Below are 26,674 nucleotides of genomic sequence, written 5' to 3' on the forward strand. Positions count from 1 at the left end.
CAGATAACATTATGTCAGCAGGCCCACTGAGGCCTTTGCATTGTCTGTTCATACACAGGCAGGACGCTTGTTGTTTCCCTGGTTGAAGCAGGCCTTCTGCCTCAGGGAGAGCCGAGCTCTTCAGGAAAAGCCTGTGTGGGGCCTGCCTCAGTTTCCCCTCTGTGCTGCTGTCCCTGCCACCTGGGCCCCCAACGGCTCACTGCCTCTTTGCTAGCCTGCTGCACTTGGCAGTGACAGCCGGGAGACCTTTTTAGTCCCATGCACTTGGTTGGGCCATAAAGGATCCTGTGTGGGTCCCGGAGACCTTCCAGCCCACGCCTCCCAGCCTGCCCTGTTCGGGCTGCAGACGCGGGGGCTGGCAGGGCAGAGGAACATCGACCTCAGAGCAAACTGAAGTCCAGACTTAGGCACTGCTCAAGTCCTGCCTACCAGCGGAAAGCCTGGCAGCACAGAGCTCAAGGTCCAACGGCCCTGGAGTAGTTAGGTTTGGCCGTCAGACCTTTGGAAATGCAGTGAGCCATCTGCTACCAAGAATGGTCTCCTCGTGCGTCCTGAGAGCATCAAGTGGGGTGGACTGGCTCGATGCGGGGTGCCTTCTGCATAAGGGCATACCCGACAGCTTGGGCCAGGGGCCCATGGATGTCAGAACCACGTCCAGGTACTCGGCCTAGGATCTGCTGCCCCGAGGTGCCTGTGGATTCAAAGGGTGAATGAGGACAGCTGCCATCTTAGAAATCACAGCCTGCTTCCCACTTTGCCACTTCCTTTGGCTCGTTTTCACCTAAAAGGGTCCCCTCTGCCACCTCACCCCCTATGGTATAGTGGCAGTCAAGGGTCCTGAGGGGTCCGAGTTGGCTGCCCAGGGAACCTGTGCTTTCGTCCCTCCCCCGGGTACTTTCACCGGGGATAGGGTAGGAGGCGTGGTGGCAGACTTGAGTTTGTTCCCTCCTCAGCAGCTCTCTGTTCCCTGTCAGAGAGATTCTCAGGCATTTTACTGTAGGAAAGGCTGACCCACATTTTCCGTTGGGGGTGAGCTTTTTCAGGAAGGAGTCGGTGTGCGTCCCCCCACCACTGCTGGACCCCCCCCTTCTGCTGCTACTTTAGCGGTGGTGCTTTTACTTCATTGTTTTGCTACATGTGGTTTTCAGTGAGTCCAGTCCAAGTATCAAATACGTCTGAGCCGTAAGGGACAGAGCTGCCAGGAGCGCACTCCGTTCTCGCCAGCACCCTAACGTTTTGTTTCTTTTCCGGCAGGTTTTGACTGGAACTTGGTCTTCAAATGGGATTACATGACCCCAGAGCAGAGGAGATCCCGGCAGGGGAACCCTGTCGCCCCCATAAAGTAAGTGCCAGGCATCCCTTGGGGTGCCCCTCCCAGGTAGGCCCTGGCTCTGGCCCCGGGTTTCCTAGAGACGTGGTTTGGCTCTTCATCTTCCTGCCCGCCGGCGACACCGTTTCCCCTGTCCTGGCTCCAGGAAGAGTTTCTGCCCCCGGGTTATAGACTAAAGTACCATGAGTTTTCCTCAGACGGAGCCCATAGATGAACTATATGAGGCAGATCTACGAGTTCTGGGCATTCTCTCATGTTTGTACGGTAGAACGGTTTCCAGCAGGACGGGCTCTTCAAGTTGAACTCGGGGACCAGGGAAAAGGGCAGGGCCGGGAGAGCGTGATTCCCCCCTGCTGCCCTAACTGGTCCACTGCCTTCCTGGGCTACCTCTGCTTGCCTGCTGGCCCATCGAGGAGAGCGCTTGGAGCCATTAACACCCGGCTTTCAGGTCCTCAGGCCATGTCCTGCTGAGGAATTCAGGCTGGGAGTTAGGAGTCAATCCTCTGTGGCTGGGCATGAATGTGGGGTGTCTCTTCAGGCTAGGCTCACAGTTAAGTGGCAGCAGTGCCACAGACTTCTGCCACTGACTTCCAACACCGACTCCAGCACTGACTTCTGGCAGTGGCCACCCACACTGGTCACCGGCACCAACAACACAGTGTGCTCTAGACTGCCAGCACTCGACACTGAGTTCTCAGGGCATCTAGGGGGATGGAAGTGGGGGCTCAGTTGACTCCCTCCCAGGCTGAGGAGACACAAAGGTGGTGGGTCCCAGCTAACAGGAGGAACGGGCTCCAGGATGAGGAGGAGGATGGCTGACGTCAAGCATTTCCCAAGTGTGCTAAGAGCTTATGTGCATTGTTTTTGGTAATCCTCTAAGGAAACTGAGGCACAGAAAAGCCAAGTACCTGCTTACGGCCGCTTGTCAGGGAGTGCCCCCAGCTCCAACAGTCACTCTCCCGGAGGGGACACTGTCCAGCCCCTTGCACTGTGGGAGTGTCCGAATAGGGCAGGGGGGAGGCATTAAAAGTCAGCAGTGGAAAAGCAGAGTGAGGGCATCCTGAGCTCTGAACAGGGCGCCATGGCTGCGCCATGGTTTTTAAAGTTAGCTCATAGAACTGACCTTGGCATTAAAATGCAGGAGCTCTAACCTTGACCTCTGGCCTGTCCCCCTCTTCCCTTCTACCTTCTCTGCCTTTCCAGAACCCCTATGATTGCCGGCGGGCTCTTCGTGATGGACAAGCTCTACTTCGAGGAGCTCGGGAAGTATGACATGATGATGGACGTGTGGGGAGGAGAGAACCTGGGTACGTGAGAGCCTGGGTCTGCACTTTCCCGTTCTGAGGAAACCAGGGCTTTTTCCTGCCCAACAAGGGCATCGAAATGAGAAGTGGAAGCTTTGAAGAGGCTGTTAGGCCAGAGCTGGCGGTGTTCGGGAAGCCAGTTGGGAAAAGAACCACAGAACTGTAAAGGCCTTCACTGTTCCCTGCTCGGTGTCAACCCCCAAACAAGTATAAATAGCATCCCTTCCACCATGGTGTCTGGGGTTGGGCGTTAAATCCGTCACCCTCAACTAGAGCACAGGATGCTAGAAGACAGGCACTGTCCTTGAAGGGAAAGGCAGACTCGATAACATCTTCTGGATCCAAGCGTTCGGACGCAAGCTTCCAAACATGGGGAAGCATTACCGGCCGTGGGCTCCATGTTCAAGCCACGTGAGGTGGGAAGCCAGCCCGGGCCGGCCTCGTAGGGTAGACGGCACAGTGACACTGGGAGTCCCGTGACGCCGAGAGGCTGTGGCATTTAAGCCCTTCTTGACTGTTTTGTGAGTGATTCTAAATTGGTTGATTTTTTTTGTTTTCATTTTTAATAACCCATGCCAATCAGCCTTAGGGATGTTTAGGGACGATGAAATTTTGTAGACTTCGGTCTACATTACTAGCCGCATCATATTTATCGCGGTAAGATAAAAAGACTCTTCTTATTTTGTTCTATTGTTGGTTTAGAGTTTTCTGCCGGGGTTCTGAGCAGAGTCTCGCCAGCCACTGATGCTGTTGAATTAATCACCCCGGCCCTGGGTGGGCGTGCCCTGGGAGAGAGTGGGCAAGGACAAGCAGGGAAACATGATGTCACTGTCATTTTTAGTACTTCTACCTCTATCAGAAACTTGGATTTTTTGTTTGTTTGTTTAAAAGAAAAATCTAGACTAGCCTCTTATTTTTCTCTGTTTTATGATGTTAAAGTTGGTGATAACATCTCCACTGTGGAAAATTTGTCTGCCGTTGTTTGATATTGAAACCTTCTCTAGGCTCAGTAAGTACCCTGGGACAAAGGACCGTGCCTCCAACTCCTTTTATTTAACGACACGTTGACAGGCAGGGAGGACTTGTATTAAAGTCGTTTGAGCATGAAAGGCTTCAGAAGAATTATTAACCTTCTGAGGAGAATTTTGAGTCACCCTTGCTCCGCACACATCTCCCCATGCCCCGTGGGGGCCCAGCCAGCCAGGACCCCAGTAGTAGTAGCCAGGACCTCCCAGTAGGACAGCACGTCACTTGGGTGACCATCTCCTGAAGCCGCTGTGTGGTTTTCCAAAATGTGTGCTGTTAGCCGAAAGCATGGATTCGGCACATGAAGTGACAGCCAGCTTTGTGTCACAGGGTGATTAGTGTTGATTGTAGCATCAAAGGGGACATCGTAATCTTAATCATCTTAAATGACCTGGTTTGTTTGGTGGTGGTAGTGGTTTGGTTTTCTATTCATGCAGCTGTTCTATAAGAGAGGCTCCCCAGAAGGACTTGAGGGGACTGGGGTCAGGGTGGGGTGGGGTGGGGCAGGGCAGGAGGGGCTGAAGCACCCCTTCCTGGGCCCCGTCTGGTACCTTCCCTCCCCTTGCCTGGCTCGATAAAGCTGCTCTGCTCCCCACTATCTTCAGAGGTCAGCAGGTACATGGGTTTCGGCAACAGGAGTCCCCGTCTGAGTCTTTCTTTCTGAAACCGCTCCGACTCCGTTCTCTGAGTGCCGGGTACACACTGGCAGTGTCCAGCCTGTGTGACCTGCGCAGGCGTGAGTCAGGAGAGATGGAGTGCAGGGGTGCGGGAGTGACATCCAAAACCTTCTCCAAGCACACCCTCTGCCCCACCAAAAGGAAGCACTGCAGCTTCCGCTTTTCCAGCTGGTCAGACAGCCTCTGTAAGCAGTTAAAAAGACAAAGAATCGGATCCTGAGCCCCTGGGAGATGCAGGGCTCAGGCTCCTTGGGCATGTTTGTCCTCTGTGCGTGTCCCCGCAGCTTTGGGATAGAGGCTGTTTTCGGCTTCTGGTACACCTGCTCATCTGATGCTTTCTTGGTTCTTTTTTTCTTTTTTTCTTTCTTTCTTTCTTTTTTTTTTTTTTTTTTTTTTTTTTTTTGATTAGAGGATGGCTGACATACAGTATTACAGTTTCATCAGTGTCAGGTGCACAGCATAGAGATTTCTGACAACCCCATATACTTCCTTTCATGAAGGACCAGGGTCTTGCCTAAGATCCCAGAGCTGGTCGTTAGCAAAGGCCAAGATGCCTAATTCAGAATCTACCAAGTTCTCTTGAGGAGCCATTCCCTACATTGTAGCGACCCCAAGTTCAAGTGAAATCAGAGCTGAACGTAGTCATCGTGCGTGGTCTTCAAAATCCCCCGCCCAGATCCCTGAGTGGACCCCGCTCCTTTCAGGGCTTCCCCCTACAGCAGCCACAGGACTTTCCTCCCCGCACCCCAATTTTGAATGTTCCGGTTAGACAAACATACGTTTAATTTTATGTCCTGAAATACAGAGAACTTCTTATTCAAAGTGTTATTGGACACGAAGAAAGAAAAGTCAGAAGCCCTTCATTGCAGAGGCTGGGGTGGCCATGCCCCTGCGTTTTTCAAGGCTGAGAGGGGATTGGTTCCAAAAGGCCCGGAACGGCGGCCTGGGTCACTTGTTTCCAGCCACTGGGGTGTTTCCTCTACGTCAGCTGTGCAGTCTGGGCACCTGCTGCCGCAGACGAGGCCTGGCCTAGAGGATTTCCCAAGCACCTCACTCGGGGTCTATTGTAGTCCCCCGACCCCTGACCTCTCCATACTTGCAGCAATGACTACTGGTTCTGTGGATTCCGTCTGGCCTCCTCACTGTGTTCTTGATGTCGAGGAAGCGCCTGTTCATAACAACCACGACGTTGGCTACGGCCACTCGGATGGCTGGCGATTACGTCAGGTGCCTGGTCAGCGGATGCCAGGCTGTTCCAGATGCCAGCGCGTGCCAAGCTTTGTCAGAGGACAGATGCTCAGGGCGGTGAGTGTGTTGGTGTTGGCCTGAGCATCGCCAGCCCTGGGCATCAACGTACTCCTGCAGGTGGCTTCTGTGTCCAGGCAGGTGAACCACTGGTGACTGGCTGGGGAACTCCGTGGCCAGCTTTGAGGGATCTGTGACTAACTCAAGCGTCTTTGGTCACTGCTGTAGTCCAGGAGGCACCTATGAACTCCGCAGGTGACTGGAAGCCTGCTAATAATGCACAGTAATGGATAAGCATAAATTGTGAAGCTTAAGGGAAGCTTTTTTTTCTCCCAGGTAAAGAAAGCCCAGGTGTACGGTAGCGCTCAGTGCATGGAAAGGAAGTTTAGAGGAAGATGGTGTGTCTGGTGGCCCACTGCAGTTACGATCAAAGCTTTACCGTGTGGCCATTTCGTGCCTTTTGATGTTTACACACCTTCAGCGATCGCTTTTCTAACAGTGTATATGAAGCAAGTGCCAATGTCATACTCCGTGGTCCCAAACCAGCGAGTGAAGGATTCAGTGCAAACATTTTGTTGTTCGATACTGTGATGCTATATGGACATGTGTGGTCTTATGGCCAGGGTCCTTTATAATCAGAATAGACCAAAGATGCACATTTTTCTCAGGGTGACTCCTCTGAATCTGAAAAACCGTTTCCACGTGCTCACTCTCTTTTGAACTTGGAATAGAATCATTTAGTGGAAACAAGGGATTTGGTAACATTGATCTCATTGACTTCCATAATTCAGATCTGTCCTAAAATCTACGATTGCGCCTACCCCAGCTTAGGTAATTTGTATATTTCTCTCCTTTTTGTCTATATCATTTCACATTTCTGTCAAACAACACCGTTGTAGAGACCCCCTCCTGGTGAACCGAGTGTGAGTGTTCATTCGCTCTTTTTTGTCTCTCCAACTCTGTTGAGTTGACCGTTTGAAGTTGTACGTTTAAGGTCCCCGACTTGATGACCTGACAGACGTACTTTGTGAGATGCTCCCTAGAGCCAAGCTGATTCCCAGATCCGCTGCACCTACTTTCTGGAGTATGACACGGAGCCGGGAGCCCGGGGTGTGTCGGATGTCTGCACCATAGAAAGTTCCAGAGTGTGTTCTGGAGGGAGTCAGCTCCCTTATTCCCACCTCCTTCAGCCGTTGAGGGCACGAGCGCCCTTTGATGGGATGGTGGCGGGCGGGCGGGCGGGCGTCAGGGCCCCACCTGGGGCGAGAGCAGCCCAGGGCTCTGTCAGTCACCCAGTCTCATTCCTCCTCTCAGAGATCTCGTTCCGTGTGTGGCAGTGCGGTGGCAGCCTTGAGATCGTCCCCTGCAGTCGCGTGGGACACGTGTTCCGAAAGCAGCACCCCTACACTTTCCCGGGTGGCAGCGGCACGGTCTTCGCCCGGTAAGTGTCGTGACCAGGCCATCGGTGACCGCCACCCAGACACTTAGCCTTGGGCTGCACAGAGACAGGTGTCCTCCACCAGGATACCACACACCATGGACCAGGGTCACTGGTACGCACAGCAACGTGCCTGTCTCCTGAGGGCAGTATGCTGAGAAGTCGCACCCTAGGACAGTCTCAGAGAGACACAGCCGCAGTGACGGAGGGCGGACGGGGCTGGGCTGGGGCGTGACTGCAGAGGGGCTATCCGGGCTGTGGGTGCCGGGCCGCGTCCTGATGGGTGGTCACTGCACCGATCTGTACACGTGGGAAAACGCACACAGCGGTGCACCCCCAAGAGCTTATGAGGAAACATGATCGTGGAGAAGACGAGCTTATTTTTTTTGTATGTATTGCCATCCAAGGAATAAGTGTGAACAGCGTGTAGGTTAAGCCGTACTGAACTCAAGCCAGAAAATCTACACAGCATGTAGATCAGATTTGCGGTAGATTCTAGGTATGTCTCGGCAAGCACGAAGCTGCCAAATGAAGAGCTTTCTGAAGAAAACAGGCGAATTACCAGTCTTGGGCCCACGGCTTTTTCTAGGGAATTCTCTTCATGCTAAAGATAGAACAGCATATAAGCCAGCCTGCCTGGCCTCCGGAGGGGGGAGTAGTCAGCCTGGGGTATGAGCTGAATAAGATGTAACCTCTGATAAATGCTGTGAACCAGGCAAGATGTCCTGTGGCTGAGCATGAGAGGGACGGGGACAGGTTTGCAGGGGGCCCGCAGCCAGGGGAGGAAGTGGCGCCCAGTTCAGCCCCTGCAGGACGAGCAGGTCCCTCGGCGCTGAGGTCAACGTGACTTCAGAGCGGGAGGACCCCAGCAGGACTAGAGCCGAGAGAAGTAGGGCAAAGTAGACAAGCTGCTGTGTGGGTCGTGGGAAACCGGATGTTATTCTGAGGCCAGGGGAAGCTGCTGGAGGCGCCTGACCTTTGAGCAGGTACCTGAGTTCTCTGTTTTAAGCTCTAACGAGCAAGGTGACACCAGGAGGAAATGCTGGTGTGAGTGTCCCTCCCCTCCCCTGCTCTTCTAAGAGCTGTTGCGGTGGCCCAGGCCAAGGAGAGGTGGGGTAAAGAGGGATCCAGGTCCCAGCCACCTTCCAGCAGGCAGCATTGACCGTGGCCTGGCCCTGGCCAGAGACCAAGAGCCAGGAATTAAGAGCGAGTCCATGACCTTCGGTCCTAGGACTTTGCTGACCTGCTGCTCCACAAACTAGGAGCACTTGAGAGAGGGTGGAAGCGAGCTGGGGAGAACAACTGGCTTATCTGTTGTGTCGTATTTTACACTTGGATTCCAAGTACAGATCGCACAGTATACACATATCACACAGCAGGTAGTTTCAGCGTAGAGATTCTGAGTTCTGAGAAACTTGAATGATGTCAAACATCAAGTTACTTCTGACCAAATGGTCTTCTTTCAAATTCTGACCTTTCTCAAGTGTTGTCTGCTTTGTTACTGTTCCTTATTAGAAACAAAAGTATGTTCTTATCCAGTGAGCGCTACAAAATCAAACTATGATTAGTTTTTTTTTTCCCAAGGACAATGCAAGATTCCCCCAAAACCTCCTGTGTAGACACATCAAATACCCAAATCACATTGGTCGCTACTAGCACATGGCAGGCTTTTAGAAAAGAATGTGTTAACACAGAGAGAATATTGCTTTATACTCTTCTTTTTTAAAAAGCACTCTTCCTTAGATAGGAAATGTCCTCACTGTGTTTTGTGGCCCAGGAGCCTGTCCATACACTAGAGGCCTGGAGAGAAGACAGACCCAGCCTTTCTGTATTTGGGGCAGCAGAGATCTGCTGGCCTTCCATGAGGCTCCACAGCCCTCTGCCTCCAAGGACTCTGCTAAAAGATAAGGAGGTAGAATCATATTATTTCTGAAGTCCCCCTCCAGTTCCAAGTTCTCTCTGATGTCCTCCAACCTGTGGCATTTTGATTTAAGTATTTCACCATTTAAAAATTGGGCTTCAGAAATAGCTAATATTCCTATAGTATGTTGTGTGTGTCTAGCTGTTCTGAGTACCAGGCAGATATTAGCTCACATCATTCTCATAAAACCTTGTGAACTAAGTGCCATAAAGGAAACTGAGGCATAGGGAGGTTCAGTCCCGCAGTCCAAGTTCACACAGGCAGAAAATGCCAGAGCCGTGTGGTCACGTGGGCAGTCGAGCTCCAGATTCCAAGTCATCCCCACACGTCGAACTCTCTAATCCAGACCTGCAGGGGCCGCTAGTGCCAAGGTGGCTGGAACTTGTCTGTTAGGTACAGATTGAAATGGGCACCAGAACAGGTGTGGAGGCTGATCTCGTTTGTGTGGGTTAGTCAGTGAGTAAGTGATGAATGAATGAATGGAGCAGGTAGCCCCATGGGGTCTTACAGGCGCTGTTTTACCACCCCAGCTCTGCATGTGGGCACCCACACTCAGTGGGGTAAGGTGTTATGACGCACCTGTAGCTTCTTAGTTCAGTCCCCGGTGATGGTGGCCACATCCCCTAAGACCGGATGAGAGGGATCCCACTGGCGTGTTTCTCGCTGCATTTCCACTTAGCGTCCCACAAGCCCCTTAAGAGACTGGAGGGCGCTGTGAGTGAGCTTAAACACATGTGCTCATTAGAGCCCCCGGGGCGAGGGAAGGTCCCCGTCAGAACCGTAGCACAGTGGTGCAGTTGAGCCTTAGACAGACGTTTGGTTTTAAGGTTAGAGTTAACAGCGACACTCTATTAATATGATTGATATTAAACAGAGGAAACCAGTGTTTCGAGTTAGTTTCTTACCGGACTTTCTTCGGCTACCTCCACCAAGCCGTAGAGCTGGCCCATGCGAGCCACACCTTCTCTCTGCTGCCCGCTTCCTGGTGGAGCTGCTTTGCGCTGAGTATGGGAGTGGGCGGAGGGAAGCACAAACGAGGGGAACCAGGACACATCAAAGCGGACCCTTCTGGGGGCCCCTTTCGCCACACACCAAGAGGACTGTCGGGCATCTCATAGGTACCGAAGAAATGTTTGAATGAATGAACCGAACCCAGCATCGAGCAGGGCACGGCGCTAACTCATTGAGGCTACGTACGGGTCTTTCTCTAGTAACTGGACAGAAAGATGGTGCTTCGCATTAAGAATTAAGAAATGACTTAATTACTTAATGACTTAGGAGATTAAGAACCACTATGTAAGCAGAATTCACAAAAGCCATTGAAGCCATCAGGGCTAAAAGGGACCTCCGAGATGCATGGGTGCAGTCCTTTCGTCTTACCCACGAGCGGTCCAGGTCCTTGCACACCGGCCCTGTATGCCAACGTAGCTTGTTCCAGTGGCCTTAACTGATCACGCGTCATGGTTTTGAGCTGTAAGGAGGTGCGGTTCTGAGATTTAAGCATATGGTGTTCTTGACTGTTCCATCTGGGTCCCTCTAGCATGGTGTAGTGGGCGGGAGCCCCGGATGTGGGGCTGCAAGCTTTTCTCCCCTTCCCAATCACCTGTCCTTGTCCAAACCAAACACTCTTTCAGCTCAGGTCTGCAGGGGGAAAAGTCTTTTTAATAGTACTTACCTATTTTTACCTTTTCCCCAGAGCTGTCTAGTCACGTTGCAGCCATGATGAGGAGGGCCGCAGAGGCCAAGGATTCCTTGGCTGTCCTCCCCTGTGCCAACCGCCCATGCGTACATGATGCAGGTTACCATGGTGACGCCCTGTATCCTTCTTGCTGGTCCAGCCTGAGTCTTTTCCTCCCAGGACCTGCCTGTGCTGCAGGTCTAACTGCCTTTTGCTCTTTGACAATCTGTTTCTGTAAAAGACGAGAAGGCGAATTCCGTTTGCTCAGTAAGCACCCGCTGACTGCCCACTACCCACCAGTCTGGGTGCTGAGCGGGGACAGCCTGCTCTCTGCGTCCGTGCCACCGCTGCCTGCCCACCTCGGGGGCCCTTCCCAAGTAGCCCTCAAAGCAGACAAGTGCACACAGAGTGACGCTGACGGAAAGAAGGCAAATCCCAGCTCAAGAATCCTTATTTTGTTTCTAGAAACACCCGCCGGGCAGCAGAGGTCTGGATGGACGAATACAAAAATTTCTATTACGCAGCAGTGCCTTCCGCCAGAAACGTTCCTTATGGAAAGTGAGTGTCACTTGAGCCTCTCCTGCCACTTTGCTCGGGATCCTGGCGGGGGGTGGGGGAGCCTGTGCTCAGCCCACACCCCACGAACCATCCTGCTGCCTGAGGTGAGAACCGTCGCCCAGGCTTCAGAGCAGGGGCCTCTGCTCAAGGCTGGGCAAGGGCCCAAGGCAGGAGGCATGTGGGAGGTGGGCCAGGGCCGCGGGGACAGGAGCATGGATGGTCCAAGCTCCACTGTCTGCCTCTGTCCTCTTCCCCTCAGCAGCTTTCCAGATATGATGTAAGGAGATTGTCCGTTCTCGAAATTGGTGAAGGAATCTTGTTTCCCTCTTTTCCAGTATTCAGAGCCGACTGGAGCTCAGGAAGAAACTTAGCTGCAAGCCTTTCAAGTGGTACCTGGAAAACGTCTACCCGGAGCTAAGGTAAGTAAACTGCGGGGGGTCGGGGCCTTGCTCTGCGAGGGCTTAGGAGCCATGAATGTCAGAGGCAGGAGGCCCTGAGAGGTGACCAAGTTAAGCTTGTGGCCCTGGTGAGAGGCCAGGAGCTGGGGCTTCCAGCAAGAGCTGTGTGTCCTCACCCCGCAGCTGTCCCTAAGCACTGCTGAGAAGTGCTCCCCGAATGGTGGCCTCCTGCTGGGTGACCTTCCTGTTCTCCAGAGGCGGAAACAGTCCCAGGTGGCACCTCGTTTAGCTCACGCCCTATTGGCTAGAGGACAAGGGCTGTTGTCTCACCCTCTCTGTAAGTGGCCCAAGGGGCAGTGCCCAGCCCCCCCCCCCCCGGCTCCAGGCCCTCCCTGTGCAGCAGGTGCCTCTGCCCGGCCTCCCTGCGCTGGAGCCGCGCGCAGCGCTGACACACAGAGACCAGAGAATGAATCCGCTCCCTGCCCCTCTACCACCCTCCCGCTTCGCTCCTGCTGCCCGGATGCCGGTGCCCATCCTGTGGTCCTGTGAACAGAGGGCAGTACCCAGCAGAGCCTGGAGACCAGACCCCTGCCTCCAGGCTGCGTCGGGCACTAACACCGGGCCCCGCTTCCCTCCGGGAGACTTCCTGGTGGCAGAAGTGCTCTTCTGTGGCTTCTGTCTACACCCGCTGCTTCCTCTTGGGCTAATGGCCGCTCCGCTCCCTTGGGGAGCCCTTGAGACCCTCCTCAGAGGCCTGCAGGTCTGCGGGTTTCGGGACCCATCCGAACGTCATCTTCGTAAAGGGATTGCCAGACGGGTTTTGCTTTAACGTGGCACATTCCTCCTTTCCCAGCGATGGCGTTGCTCCCACGCAGGGGCAGCTGGAGTCACCACCGTTATCCTTCAGGCTAACGGCTCCTTCAGAGCCCTTTGTCCCCAAGGTTTGTTTGAGCGTTCCCTAACGCAGCTGTGCCTCCCAGCTGCTCTTCACAGCCATCCAGCTGTCCCCCAGCAGTGGGGACAGCAGGCCTCCTCCTCCCTTGGGCCCTGTCTGTGTCAGGCGGCTTGCTCTGAGGCCCGAGAGCAGACTTGGTCACCCGCGGGCAGCCGCTGCTCATTGTCTCTCGCCCAGCCCGCGCGGCGCTTCCCACTATGGCCTGCAGCCCCGTCATGGGGACCACTGTGCTTTTGCCGTCATGGTCATCTGTAATGTGGTGGGTAGTGCTACCAGCCAGAGTGAGTGCAGCTTCGCATACCCCTGCTGTGGGGTGCTGGGGGCCTGTGCCACTTGTCTAGAACACTGAGTCCCACACTGGCAGGGGACGCTGACACCTCCATCCGTGCCCGGCAGAGGAGACACCGACCTGACATTCATGTGTGTTTGTAGTGCACACTGCTACTCACTGGGCGCCTCCCAACCCCGTGCCCTGGGCCCTGGGCTCCACGTGCTTGCAGTGAAACGTGTTCCGTGATACTTGGAACAGATCTGCTTCACAGTTGCTGTGCAGTAGGGTCCGCGGTTTGGGAGGACAGCGAGAGATGGCACAGCAGGTGTGGGGCCCAGGCCGAGCACAGCCCCGGGTGGAATCCTGAGGCATGTGGCCCCGCCCACACGTGCCAGTTCTGTCGGTGGCTGGCTGCCGGACACAGCCACGCGGGTTCTCCCCTCTGCCAGAAAAAGGTCAGATCCCAAGTCTGCCGGAAAGCCCAGGGCCGTGGGGTCTCACCTCATGAATTACTTTTCTGAAGAACTTCCAACAGGCTGACAGTGAGGAGTGGAGGAGCTTTTCCTTTCCAGAAACGTTTTCCTGGTACGGAAAGAATGCTTCTCCAGCTTGAAGTCTTCACTCCGGGTTAGAAATCCAGGGCATTCGAGAAATGCTGCCCTGCTGACACAGCCCGCCTGTGGGAGGGGTCCCTCTCCTCTCAGGGTTCCTGCTGCCAGAGACGGACTCGCCGAGTAAGGGGGTGCACGGTGGGAGTTGGGGGACCTGTGGAATTAAGCAGATGGTTCTCCTCTTGCTTTCCAGGGTCCCTGACCACCAGGATATAGCTTTTGGGGCCTTGCAGCAGGGAACCAACTGCCTGGACACTTTAGGACATTTTGCGGATGGTGTCGTTGGAGTCTACGAGTGTCACAATGCAGGGGGGAACCAGGTATGTGTGGGGGGTGGGCTGCAGCCCCTGCAGGGGCAGGCCCCGAGCTTGCAAGTCCCTGCTGCTGCTTCTCCTGTGACCCATGGTGTCTAAGGTAGCCTGCGGCCCCGGCTGGTCACCCACAGGCAGGCAGCCCCAGGCTCGGGGTGGGATGTGCCAGATCTTGAGCGATGCGTGGAGCCTGCCATCGGCTCGGGCCGGCCTCTGCACCACAGCAAGGGACACTGCGGTCACCACCGACATCCAGCATCTCTCATCAAGGCAGGCCTGCAGGGCTGGTGGCCTTCCTCCTCTTCCTCCTCATCTTGCCACCACCTCTGTCATCCCTGTGGCATGTGCTTGTGCCCAGAGCACCTGTTCTGTGTCCCCATCTGTGTCTGGTCTCCAACTAGCTCATAAACACCTGCTCAGGCCCCAGTTTTAATAGGCACGGACCCTGCAGCTGCCGCCAGAGTCATTATCGGCCCCTGCCTATTAGATAACACAGGCTTAGGTAGAGAATATTAACAATTACTAGCTTCAGTCTGACACACACACACAGCTTGTCCTGGATGCATAAAGCCCCACACCTTCTTGTCCTCACTGAAAATAAAACAGAGAAGTAAAGGTCTGTTGGGCCTAACATGGCCTATATGTTCCAGAAGACAATGTTCTAGAATAGCAGTTTTCCCTTAAAAAAAGATAGGTATTTGGTAAAATGTGGGCTTTGCACCCAGAAGAGTCTCTGGGTCATGCTAGGTATTCTTATTTCCTTGAGAATGTGCCAAGCTCTCTGAGGACCTACAGTTTAAATGGGGCCATTGGGGGATGGGGGATTAACTAAGTGTTTCCCAGATTTACTGATCACAAAACCTCCTTTAAATAGAACTCTCTTTAAGAGAGGGCACCTGCTTTTACATAAAGTTGGTTGTTCCTAATCCCCCCAGGGAGTATCTGGGTGGACTGCGACCCCCAGATGTTTCATCCCCTCTCTTCACTTGGTGATGTCATCTTAACAGTTGTTTGGACCGGTCTGGACATCCTCAGTTAGACAAGGGAGGTGGAGGCGGCTTCAGGTGGCGGCCAGGGCTGGCCCAGCGCAGACATGCCACTCCCGGGCTCCCAGGGTCTCACCTCTGTCCTCAGAGCCTGGCCTCTCGGTCCCGCAAGTGCTCCCCGGGGACAGGCTGTGAGCTTGGAGTGAGCCCCCAACCAGCCTCGGGGTGCAGCCTGGTTTGTGGATTTTGAGTATTTCAAAATGTTAGGAGGTATTAGGAGTCGGCCAGAAGGAAAAGGTCTAAGTAGGAAAGAAGTAGAGTAGGAGAGAAGACTCGAGTCAGGCCAGGTTTGTTGGGTGGGGATAGGAGGGACAGAGGACGCCGTGCCTGCCAAGAGTGTCTCTGCGTGTCCTTGTCAGGCCTTCTGTCTGAAACTCACCGTGGGTGCTCACTTCGGCAGTGCATATACTAAAATTGAAACACTGTGGTTCCACTTTCTGCTGGGGACCACGTGGCTTGGGGTCCCACCGATGCGCACGGCAGTGGCACATGGTGCAGGTCTGCCTGCAGGAAGCCATGCAGGGACGCAGCGCAAGGAGGACTGGGGCTTTGGTGTGAGGCGGAGGCTGAGGGCGCCGGGAGACGCGGGGTTTTATCTGTCTCTGGCCAAGCCGGAATGAAAATACTGAAGTGCTGCCTTCCAAAAAGGGAAGCTTTGGATGGCCTGGAACACAGTGGATCCAATGAGTCTCCGGAAGCAGGGCCGTGCTCCTGGGCCTGCTAAGCCCTGGGGCGCTTCTGGTCCTCGTGGCCGAAATTCAGAATTTGGCTAATGCACCGGTCTGTGGGTCAGGATTCAGAGGCGGCGCGGCCCCACGTTACCTGCCGTCTCCATTGTTAGACTTGTTCCTGTCCCAGGCTGGCCTCACCCTGCCCCCGGTTAGTCACCGGGGTTTCCCCTCGGTCACGTGTGCAACGTTCTGATGATTCAGTGACCATTACGGGGTCCTCCCTTACAGCAGCTCTGACCAGTGCTGACTCCATGCATTTGGAAGGTATGTACGGTGGCCGATAGGGATTTCCCGCTGCCCCCACCCTGCCCTCCCCAGGCACCAGCTTCGGTCCTGGGTGCCGTGTGTGGCTCTTGCCCATGTTGCACGGCCTTGGGGATGGATGGTACCTTTTACCCCGTGGCTGGTCACAAAAGCTTCCGTGGTCTGCGTGGTCGCCCCCACCTGTGATGACTGGTGGCCGTGGCTCTGGATCCCCAGATCCTGCCTCCAGGCTGGTCTCTGAGCCCACGAGCCCCGCTCTGCAAGCCCATGGGGAGGCCGATCAGCCTGGCCTGCCGGGCACATGGCTCCCTCAGGCCCGTCCCCTGCGCGGTTTTGCATAGCTCCCCCTTTTTTTCTCACAGCTGTCCTGGTTATAGTCCCCTTGTTCGTAGGCACAGGAGTTGATTGATGATGAGCTGCCCTCAGGGTGCCGTGTGTGGGGGAGGAGGAGATTGGGATGGTGCAGGAGGCCACCCGGAGCTCCCGGCTGTGTGCGGGGCTGTGTGCGGGGCTGACGGTGCTGGGCCATGGCCACGCCCAGACTTGGGCTGTCCCAGTGCTGTGCCTGGGGCTGCCAGGGAGAGCAAACAGTATGGCCTGTGCAGAGCATTCCGTTCCCTCTTTTTTTGCCTTTTGCCCTTGTGAGACCCTGGCTGTTCTCACACTGGGCCGGAGGAGCTTTCCCTCCCCACAGCAGATGTCTGCGGAGTCCTCGCTGGGCCAGCTGTGGGGCGCTCGGGGACCCTGGACGGGAGCACCCAGTCTTGCCTGTCCAGGGAGCAGGTTTCTACCATCTCAGCCTGCTTCCTGTGGGTTTGTGCTGGAATCACCCCGAGAGCTTTCCGGAAATTCTGATGTCAGGTCCCCCATCCAGAGAGCCTGATTTTATCGGCCTGAAGTCCCAGAGCATTGGGGTTTGTGAAATCTCCCCAGGCAGGTGATTCTGAACAAGCCACTGCACCATGAGGGTTTTCTAGCGGAGGAGGCCACACCAGTGGGCGACGGGTTTCTCCCACACCCTGGGGGCCCACGTTCCTCCGTGGACCAGCCTGTGGCCTAGAGAGCAGCCTAGACCAGCCCCAGCAGCCTTGCCCGGTCTGCTGAGAATGTCCTCCATCTGCAACACCCGGTGAGGTTCTCACGGACCGCGTGTGGCCGCAGAGCACTCAGAATGCAGCCGGTGTGACAGAGGAGGTCAGGTGTTCAGCCAAGGTGGGTGGTGGCCACCACATTGGGCAGCGAGGATCCGAGGCAGCAGGAGGCCCGGGCTCAGGCGTGCTGCTCACGGGTGTGCCGACGCGTGACCCTCCCATGAGGAGGCCCGTCCGTACCGATGGAAAGCAATGTTGTTTGAGTGCTGGGCCGCCTGGGTGAGAAATGAGAGGGTAAGTGGCATTTCCTAACTGTAGACACCGTCCTTCTTATCTGGTTTCTGGCGGAGCCTCAGCAGACACCCAGGAAACGGGGAAATTAATGGCCGTGCTTTTTTAAGAGTGGCAGCTCAAAAAAGCAATTCTTAAATATTTATGAACTTTATTTTACAAATTCAGATCATTGAAATGCAACAGAAGAACAAAGTGGCAGCCAGCTCTGTTGTTTGCACAGCTGAATTAGTTTTCCTGGAATTCAGTGTAAAGTCTGCTGTAAAATAATTAAACACACAATAGCAAGGAGGTTGTAGAAACATTTGTACGTGAGCTTTCCCTGAGTATCTGCAACCCTTCTAGTGTCTTTTAGACACCTGCTTCCAAGAAGCATCTAGAAGCTTACCCACGAGTGGGGGCGGGTTCGTTCCGGTACTTCACGCGAGCCGCGCTGGAGGCACGATGCGTATCTCAGTGACTGAAAGGTGGGGTGCGCGTGCTCCTTCCTGGGGGGCATCGAATGCCACCCTGGGATACAGGTGACTCTTGAGTGCCCGTTGGGACCTCGGAGGCACTGGCTGTGGGGGGTACAGCCTGACGGTAAGTTGGAATCAACCCTCAAGGGCGGCGTGGGGCCCTTCCCAGAGAATGCTCTGCAGAGCTCACTGCCAGGGACCGATGGGGACAGATGTGACAGGGCTTCATGCTCTCCAGTCTGAGAGAGGCTGAGGAAAACAGTGAGAGCAGGTTCTTCCATGCTCAGCCTTCCAGGGCCTCGGAGAGCCTATGTGTGACTTCGCAGAAAGACACGTGGCCCAAACTCACTGTTCCCCAAACTTACTTGACCTGAGACAGACTTCTCACAGAATCCCTCCAGGAGCACACTTTGCGAAACAGTCATTAAAAGGTGAGAACAGTGAAGCCAAAGAAAAGGAGGCAGCCCGGTCCCAGTCTGCCTCCCTGCTAGGAGAGGAGGAAGCTGCCAACAGCCCAGGGGGCTTCTCCGGAGCCCAGACTGGCGGCCTGTCTCGGGCAGATCATCTGTTCCAAGGTGACTGGGGCACTGAACAGTGAGGCTCCTTTAAAAGGTAATTTATTCCCTCCCTTACCTCTGTCCCCTGAGAACAGAAAAAAGAAAGAAAAATAATTTCTCTGTTGCATTTAATTATCCGTGTACATTATCCGTGGGTGAGCCTTTCTCCCCGCTGGAGAGCCAGCCCCGGGAGGTCGGGGCCTTGCCTGACTGTTCACGGCCGTGGGTCAGGCCCTGGGAGGGCACCTGAGGCATCTCGGGACACCGTGGACCGTCACAGGAAGGATGGCTGAGTCGTAGCAGCTTTCCTGGGCAGAGAGCAGAAAGACATACGCTGGTAGGGAGTGTGTCCCGGTGGAACTCTGGGTTGGAAGTTGCCTGGCTGCTTCTGGGTCCTGAAGGCTCACTTGGGAATTGACCCATTTGAAAGGGTCGGGTCCTAGAGTGGAGGTTGGAAGCTGTCTCCTCCTGTCCCACCCGTGGCCCCTCCGAGAACCTTCTGCCTGGGGCCTCGTGCTTCCTCACCCATCTTCTCCATGTTCCCCCGTCCTGTCCTTTTAGAGTGTCCTATAAGTGGTCGTGCTCTCAGCCCTTAGTGTGTGTGTGTGTGTGTGTGTGTGTGTTGTAAAAATCATAAGCAAGTTATTTTAGCACTCTCTGGCTCAGTTTTCCATCTCTGAGATGGGGTAATAACAGTTTCTCATGGGGCGTAGTGTGGGTGCCTGGTGTTGGCACGAGGTATGTGTGTGTAAATACCCACATCCGTCCCTAGGGAGCTCAGGCCTTAGGGAGTGTCAGCAAACCAGCTCACTGCGCAGTGAGGCCGCATGCTGCGTATTTCGCTACATGCTCCGTGTGTAATTTCCATCTTCACACATTACAATCCACATTCGTAAAGGCTGTTTCCAAGCCACACTGCAGGGGGGCAGAGTCTTTCCAAAATGATGCAGGCGGGAACGTCGACCCTGACCTGTCCGCCTTGGGGGATCCACACGTGGGCCGCCGTGTTCCCAGCTCCCAGTCCATGGTAGAGCCCTGGGTGTGGCGCTCAGACACGCGCTCCGGGCTGAAACCGTTCATACCGTTTACCTTAGTTACTCGTGTTCTCCGAGCGCTTTTGCCACGTCAGTCGGTGAACTTGGCGCTGCCCTGGGCAGCCCCCCACTCCCACCCCCCAGCCCTGGCATGTCCAGGTGGAGACCTGCACTTCAGCAAGAAGTCACGTGTCGGCCCTGAGGCGGCTAGGGGGGCTCGGGATCTCTGCTCGGCGGCAGGACCCTGTCCCTCTCGAGCCCCGTCACTCCACCCTGTGCGTGGTGCGGCCCTGACCCCCTGCGCTGTGTTCCAGGAATGGGCCTTGACGAAGGAGAAGTCAGTGAAACACATGGACTTGTGCCTGACGGTGGTGGACCGGGCGCCGGGCTCTGTTGTAAAGCTGCAGGGCTGCCGAGAGAACGACACCAGACAGGTAGGGCGCCCCTGCCCCTCAGCCCAGCCTTCCCGCGTGCCCCCTGTGGCCTCGACCACCTGCTCCTTTGTCCCATCGGGCTGCCCTGTTGGACCTCGGCTCCGGTCGGCCGCCGTCTACCACCAAGCTAGGAAGCTCCTGGCTGGTGGCAGGTATCCATGAGCCCCGTGCCGGGCAAACGTGGGGTCGGGGTGCTCACGCTGCGTGCGGGATGTGCATGGTCGTGGGCAGCTCCGTGAGTGCCCTCATCCTGGGGTATGTCTCTCCATAACTTATTTTCTCCAAAGATTCATTCACTTTTTTTAGAGAGAGAAAGAGAGCAGGGGGAGGGGCAGAGGCAGACGGAGACTGGCAAGCAGACTCCCTGCCCAGCGTGCAGCCCGACACGGGGCTCGATCCCGTGACCCCAAGATCATGACCCAAGCCGAAATCAAAGAGTCGGAGGTCCAGCTGGCCGCCCCCTTCCACAGCTTCTTGATTGATCTGCTTCTGTCTGTGCCTCACCCTCCAGCGAAACTGAGGGGAAGGGGCCACATTTGTGAGTTCAGCTCCTACGAGGGTCTGGAAGCACCTTCACTAGGTAGGGGCCTCAGCGCCTCCAGGTCAGTTCCTCCTCCCCGCTGTGCAGGTAAGCGGAGCCGCTGGTCCCTTCTCCAGTCCTTCTTTGTAGCAGCCCCTCGTACGTGCGTGTCCTGAGAGTGTGTGTCTGGTGGTGCTGGCGAACACGGGAGAGAGGCGGGTGGCAATGCGTGTGCTGGTCTGAGTGCTGGCCATGACCACGGGAAGCCCACCGCGTTCTGCCTCCTCACATCCCTGGCGAGTGGAGGCGCAGACCTCAGGCCCAGGAGCAGGGAGGCCCTGCCGGCTCGTGGCTTCTCCACAGAAGCAGAAGCACAGGGGGCCACGCAGGTGTGCGGCCTTGGGGGGTGGGAGGGACTACGGCAGGTGGGGACCTCGGCCCAGACGCAGAACCCGCCGAGAAGTTAGCACAGCACTGACCTACAGATAAGTACTAGAAGAGAAAGCAAGCTTCATCACCGTGTCACCGAAGGAAGGTGTTTTCATTCTGATTCACTCCCTGTACTGATGAACCCACGGCCCCAAAGAAAAGACCTAGCGACACACCTCTCTCGTCAGCCACCAGTCGGCTGTTGCTTATTTCTGGTGACGTTCTCGTTCTTTCCACTCTACCGGGTATTTCAAAGAAAAATTGCCTGTTCTTATTTATTCATTAAATTTTCTGCTTTTTAAATTTGCAAAAATGCTAAACGAGGAAGTTCAAGTGGGTGAGACCTCATACACATACACACACTCTCTCTTTCCCGAGTGTCTGCGGATTTATATCTTCCGACATGCCACCGTGGGGAGCACTGGCTTGTCTCTGTATGGTCCCTTTTTATGGAATACATAGATGTAGAGAAATGGAGGCACAGAGCCAACCACAGCCCGGAGCCTGAGTGGGCTTCTTGTCCGAGACATTTTACCAAAGGAGAGGTGGGACCCACGAAGTCAGCATCTCTCCGATGTCACCTGGGAGGACGCAGGCCGCGACCAGGTCCCTGGCTTCAGGGAAGTACTTGCATCTGTCCATCCCTGGCCTGGTTGTGGGGTCTGTCCCCGGCTCTGTGGAACTCCAGCCTGGCTTCTGATGGACGCTTGAACCCCTAGAGGAGTTCATTCAGTAGGAGCTCACCTTATTTCCAGAGCGGACAGGTGTTCCTGGTGCGATCCCGGTTCTTGGGAAGCATAGGGTGCCACGGAGAGGCTCCCACCAGGGGAAGGGAGTGTCCTGCAGGCAGCTCCTCTGACCCTGAGACCTCACCAGGTGCGGAGCCCTGTGGTCCTGTTCCAGCAGAGCCTTAAGGGCCCAGAAATCCGACCCCTGATTAGAGACAGAGCTGGAGTTGGATTATTTTTTTTAAAGACCTTCCATTTAGCTGAGGCTTTGACACCTGACAGGCAGAGCCGCTCCAGAGAAGGGAATCAGATTCCATTCATTCCATATTCTTTGTCAAGCCTGATTCCTGGCCACTCAGAGCAGCACAGGGCTGTCTGCACCACAGACACACTTTACGTGACAACAGCAGAAGCCCGAGTGAGGACTGACTGACAGCCAGGGAGCCAGAAAGGAGGGATGACGGGCAGGCAGCCGTGACCTCCCTGTGCTCAGCTGATTGCCCTGAATTTCACTGTTGGCAGAAGCTCTGGGTTTGCAGTGGCCTGAGTGAGTATCACAGGGCCCCCGTGAGAACATCCCAGCATCCTGTTCTCGCGCAGAAGGCCGGTTCTCGGGGTGCCAGGTTCCTCTCTGCCTGCCCTGCCTCCTTGCCCCCATCCACTTGCCCTCTGAGAGGAGGCCCCTCAGCTAATTTTATCTCAAAGCCGCACCTTCTTGCCAGCTGGACTGTTTGGTTTCCAGGCACGTGTGTGTGTTCGTGTTGTGTGTGCATTTGCTGAATCGGGAAGGGGAGGCAAGAGGAGGTGAATTCAATTCCGTGGTGTCAAAAGGATTTGCAGAAATACTTATGGAAAGGAGCTTGAGTGCACACAGTGTAAAAAATTAATTAGAATCACAGACTCTATTAATGAAAGGAGAGCTTTGGGGAGAAAAAAGTGTGATCTTTTTTTTTTTTCGTTTAAAGAACAAATAGACTTTTACATGGGGTAAACAGCAGGGGGGGGCTTAGACTTCCTTTAGGCAAGGCTGTGGGCTTTGTTTTCTTTCTTGTTTGGTTGGCGGATCGGTTGGTGAATTGGTGAGTTGGTTGGTTTACTCATTGACTGACTGAGTGTGGTTAGCTGGTCAGTTGAGGGTGGGTTGGTTGTTGGGGTTGGTCTTGGTTGTGGGGAGGGCATACACGTTCGGATAAGGAGATGTCAGGCCCTGTGCTCACAGGAGTTGCATTTGGAACTCAGCAAATATTGCTCGGTCCCTGCCGTGCAGAGTGCCGGGGGCCCCGGAGTGGCTGAGACAGGTTTCTCAGACCCACCAAGGAGCTCACAGACTCGCAGAGAGAACAGACAGTATAGAAACGGGTTCCTCAACATGGTAATTCTGTCCACTCAGGCATCTCTTTCCCTCTCGGCTGGCTGACACTGTTCCCCTGGTTTAATTGAGCCTGAGACCCTAAGTGGGAGTGTGGAAGTGCTGCCAGGTGACAGCCTCCAAGCGGGGCTGCCTTCCAGGAGCCAGGGGCGGGATCGGGGTCCTCTTTGAGCTGACTCAGCTTCCTAGGGCTCCTCTGGAGGCAAAATAGCATCAGATGAGGCCTTCTTGTGGATGAATGCACATCTCCCCAGGAGGCACTCTAGCTCCAGTTCTCGGGTTACTGACCGAGGATGGGCAGGTGCCCAGAGTGCTGGAGCTTGGATGAGGGGTGGGGCAGGACACTCAGGCCCTGGCAGGCACAGAGTGGAGGTTTGGAGTTGCGAGCCCGGCAGAGAGCACAGGTTTGTTTCCCGGATGCTCAGCCGGCCCCGGGGCTGCTTGGTCTTGGCGCAGTGGCTAACTCCTCTGTTGTGATCCAAGATCCGCCCCCCACCACCAAAAAAGAAAAAAAGGCTTGGCGTTTTTTTTTGTTGTTGTTTTTTTTTTTTTTAAAGATTTATTTATTTATTTATTTGACAGAGAGAAATCACAAGTAGATGGAGAGGCAGGCAGAGAGAGAGAGGGAAGCAGGCTCCCTGCCGAGCAGAGAGCCCGATGCGGGACTCGATCCCAGGACCCTGAGATCATGACCTGAGCCGAAGGCAGCGGCTTAACCCACTGAGCCACCCAGGCGCCCAAGGCTTGGCGTTTTTGCTCTTCATATAGTTAGGAGACCCTGCCCATGGGTCTGTCCCCTTCCGTCTTGTGTGCGCTATGACCGTAAGGCTCTCTCCTGTCTCCTGCAGAAATGGGAGCAGATCGAGGGCAACTCCAAGCTGCGGCACGTGGGCAGCAACCTGTGCCTGGACAGCCGCGCGGCCAAGAGCGGGGGCCTGAGCGTGGAGGTGTGCGGCCCCGCTCTGTCTCAGCAGTGGAAGTTCACGCTCAACCTGCAGCAGTAGGAGAGCCCGCCAGGCGGCCCCCACCGGGCCCCCACACCGGCCGGCTGAGTTTGGAGATCCTGTTTTCGATTATGTTTCTTGAACTTTCTGCGAAACTATATACCTCAGTATTCCATCATGGTCGGAACGTCGGAGAACGTGTGCGAGGCACGGGGCCTGGGTGGACGCCGAAGAGGCTGGGAAAGAGACCCGCTCTCCTCGTCCCATGGGAGGCAGCTGGGCCCCCTTTCGGAGGCCGCCCCCTCCCCCTGCCCACAGCGACCCCCCAGGGACGGCCGAGGCGCGGGCCCCAGCGCGGCACAGGGAGAGCAGAAGGGGCATCGCTGCTGTGTCACCGTGAGGAACACTCTGGAAATCTCCATTTTTGATCCCATCGAAATCATGTCTGGTTTCTGCAACGGTGACCCGAGTCATTTTGCAGGATTACGTCATTCGTCCCTGTCCCCACTTCTCTGTTCCTGCTGTCTTCCCAGCACAGACCCCCCTCTTCCACATGATGTACTTGCTCTATTTGAATAGGAACTTTCTACGGTGGGACAGTAAGTATAAATATATATAAAAGAAAGAATGTACGGTCAGTTCCCTATGGTTTCTATAGGTCGTCCTCATCTTGTAAATTCCCCACAAAGCAGTTAGTTCACAGCCGTAAGGAAGAGGGACGGGACCCTTTGGGGGCGGGGAGAAGATGGCCTCCAGCGCCTCCCCCACCCCGGAGCCCCACCAGTGAGCAGGTGCTACAGGGGCCACGGGGGGCTTCCCTGCCACTGACTGGGCCCCAGGAGGCTGGGGTGCTGGGGGCCCCTCCACTGGCTCAGCTTACAAGCCACTGCTCGGTATTGGAACCTACTTTCTGTGCCCTTGGTATCTGGAAACCAGGATGGGTTATTTTTTTTGACAAACATTACTTTGGGTCTTTTTAATTTTTTTTTTTTTCTCTTAGGAAACAAAAAAAAAATAAAACCAAACCCAGGCTCCCAGCTCCCAGTAGGCGACCATAGGAAGCTGTCCTGGGCTGTCATGGGGCGAACTGTGTGTGTCCCAGGAGCTGGTCCCTGGGCTCTGGAATCTGGCCTGCTCACGGGGTCCCTCCCTGGCCCAGGGGCCTGCTTTTGGTCATGGAGGATTCTGGGAACAGAGCAGGAGGCTTGTGTGTTAGGAAGCAGATGTCAGTATAAATCACAAGCCTGTTAGGAACTAAAAGTCATGACAGGAAGAGATGCCCAGGAATGTCCCTACAGCAACCCCCCTTGCCTTTGCGGTGGCCCCACGGTGACAGGGCAGTCCAGGCCTCCCACGGAGGGGCCCCGCCCTCCCTCCTTCTCCCCTTCCACATGTGCGCCCAGTCTCAGAGAGGCTGGCCACCCCGCGTGGTGGGAAGTGTGTCAGAAATGCACCTCCTTGGGCCCCGAGGGGAGGGCCCGGGAGGTCACAGAGTGAGAAATGGCCCAGAAGATTCTGCTGGGCTGATAGTCTGCAAAGTGCCACTCTCTTCCTTGCCTGTTTCCTGTTTCCAAAAGGGAGCGCTACTGTTTTTTCTTCCTTCATTGAAAAAGGCCCATGTGTGTTTGCTATGGGTCACCGGGATCAGGCGTGGAGGTGTGGCTGGGGGACTGTCCTGCCTTCCTTTTGGCCTCTGCCCAGTAGGCAGACATACGCTCAGTGGACAGGGAGGCCGTGGCTGGGTTACCGCTGCACACCCTGTCTCAGAGACCGGTCTTGACTACGGGAAGGCCTTGGAGAGAGGGCTGGGTACCTGTGTAAGGCTGTTGAGTGCAGGTGGGGCAGGAGGCAGTCTCAGCCCGGGCACCTGGGTCCTCCTCTCAGACCCTGTCCCCTGTGAGCCACGGCCCATGTTCACCAGAAATATACCCCATGGCCAGCAAACACATTTGGCTTGGATGTGCAACAAATTCGAGTCGGGTCCTTGACGCGTCCTTTCCTCGCACACCCCCACCCCACCCAGGACCCTCATGGCGCCTGTCCCATCAGGACGGGCCCACCTGGCTCCTTCTGGGGTCTCTCCTCGACCCTGAGCTAGGGGTGCAGGGGAGTGGGTGCAGCAGTCTGGGACCCCGTGGGCCTTGTGAGCAGAGGTGCGGCTGGGCGGGTTTCCTGGAGGTGAGCTATGTTTACAAGACAACAGTGTGCCAAAGTGACTTCCTGTGGTTGCGTATTTCTTAGTCAACGGGACGATCCCACCCTCGCACTCCGGTTTTTACAAGTACAGATTCTCTCTCCTAAGAGCCCTTTGAGCAAAGTGTGGCGAAGCTAGTTGTCCTCTCTGTGGTGGTCTTTCTTACGTCTTCATCAAAGCTAAAATGATGGTCTCTGTGAGTATGTTTTGCAAATTCAAAATATAGTTTGGTAATTTTTTTTCCAGTTGATTTTTAAAAAAGAACTGCTGTACAGAGCTTGTACTTTGTCCATTTTATAGATGGAAACCATCCTTGAAAATTGTTTAACTTAAATAAAGAGAAGATACTTTATAGATAACACTCTCTGGCAATGGCTGCAGTCATTCTTGGTGCGTTACGGGGGGAGGGAGGGTGATTAGCATCTGGGGGTGTGGGGAGACGGTCTGTCTTCTCTGGGGCCCCCCACTCCATGACCATTTTTTTTTAAGATTTTGGGTTTTGGGGGGGTTGGTTTTTTTTTTGACAGAGAGAGAGAGGACTGGCACACAAGAAGGGGCAGGCTTCCCACTGAGCAGGGAGCCCGATATGTGGCTCGATCCCAGAACCCTGGGATCACGACCTGAGCTAAAGGCAGACGCTTGACCAACTGAGCCACGCAAGTGCTCCTCCATGACCATTTCTTTTCACACTTTTAAAAAACATTCGCTGTTTACTGCTGGGCCCTCATGGTGTTTATTCTTACTTGTAGTACCGTTTCTGTCTGTGGAGTATTCATGATGTGCCGGGCACGGAGCCAAGCCCTGGAATGCGTTCCCGCGTCTGCTCACAGTAACCTGTATGACAGTGCGACAGCCTGCCTT

At 55.0% G+C, this 26,674-nt stretch overlaps 1 protein-coding gene across 2 annotated transcripts in view; it reads left to right on the forward strand.

Moving 5' to 3' along the window:
* The window catches only part of GALNT2 (polypeptide N-acetylgalactosaminyltransferase 2), a 176,068-nt gene extending 149,894 nt beyond the window's left edge, over window positions 1–26,174 (forward strand). Inside the window, exons 9-16 of one of the 2 annotated variants that reach the window (XM_059170535.1) lie at window positions 1,255–1,342; window positions 2,534–2,637; window positions 6,897–7,023; window positions 11,085–11,177; window positions 11,513–11,596; window positions 13,606–13,732; window positions 19,510–19,629; window positions 23,524–26,174. In XM_059170535.1, the coding sequence (XP_059026518.1) occupies window positions 1,255–1,342; window positions 2,534–2,637; window positions 6,897–7,023; window positions 11,085–11,177; window positions 11,513–11,596; window positions 13,606–13,732; window positions 19,510–19,629; window positions 23,524–23,679 (899 nt within the window). In that variant the 3' untranslated portion in view covers window positions 23,680–26,174. The remainder of the gene's footprint in view (window positions 1–1,254; window positions 1,343–2,533; window positions 2,638–6,896; window positions 7,024–11,084; window positions 11,178–11,512; window positions 11,597–13,605; window positions 13,733–19,509; window positions 19,630–23,523) is intronic. The other variant, XM_059170536.1, reaches the window with a different exon arrangement.
* The last annotated feature ends 500 nt before the right edge of the window (window positions 26,175–26,674 follow it).

This window comes from Mustela lutreola, chromosome 4, assembly GCF_030435805.1.
Source record: "Mustela lutreola isolate mMusLut2 chromosome 4, mMusLut2.pri, whole genome shotgun sequence".
Classification (NCBI taxonomy): Eukaryota; Metazoa; Chordata; class Mammalia; order Carnivora; family Mustelidae; genus Mustela; species Mustela lutreola.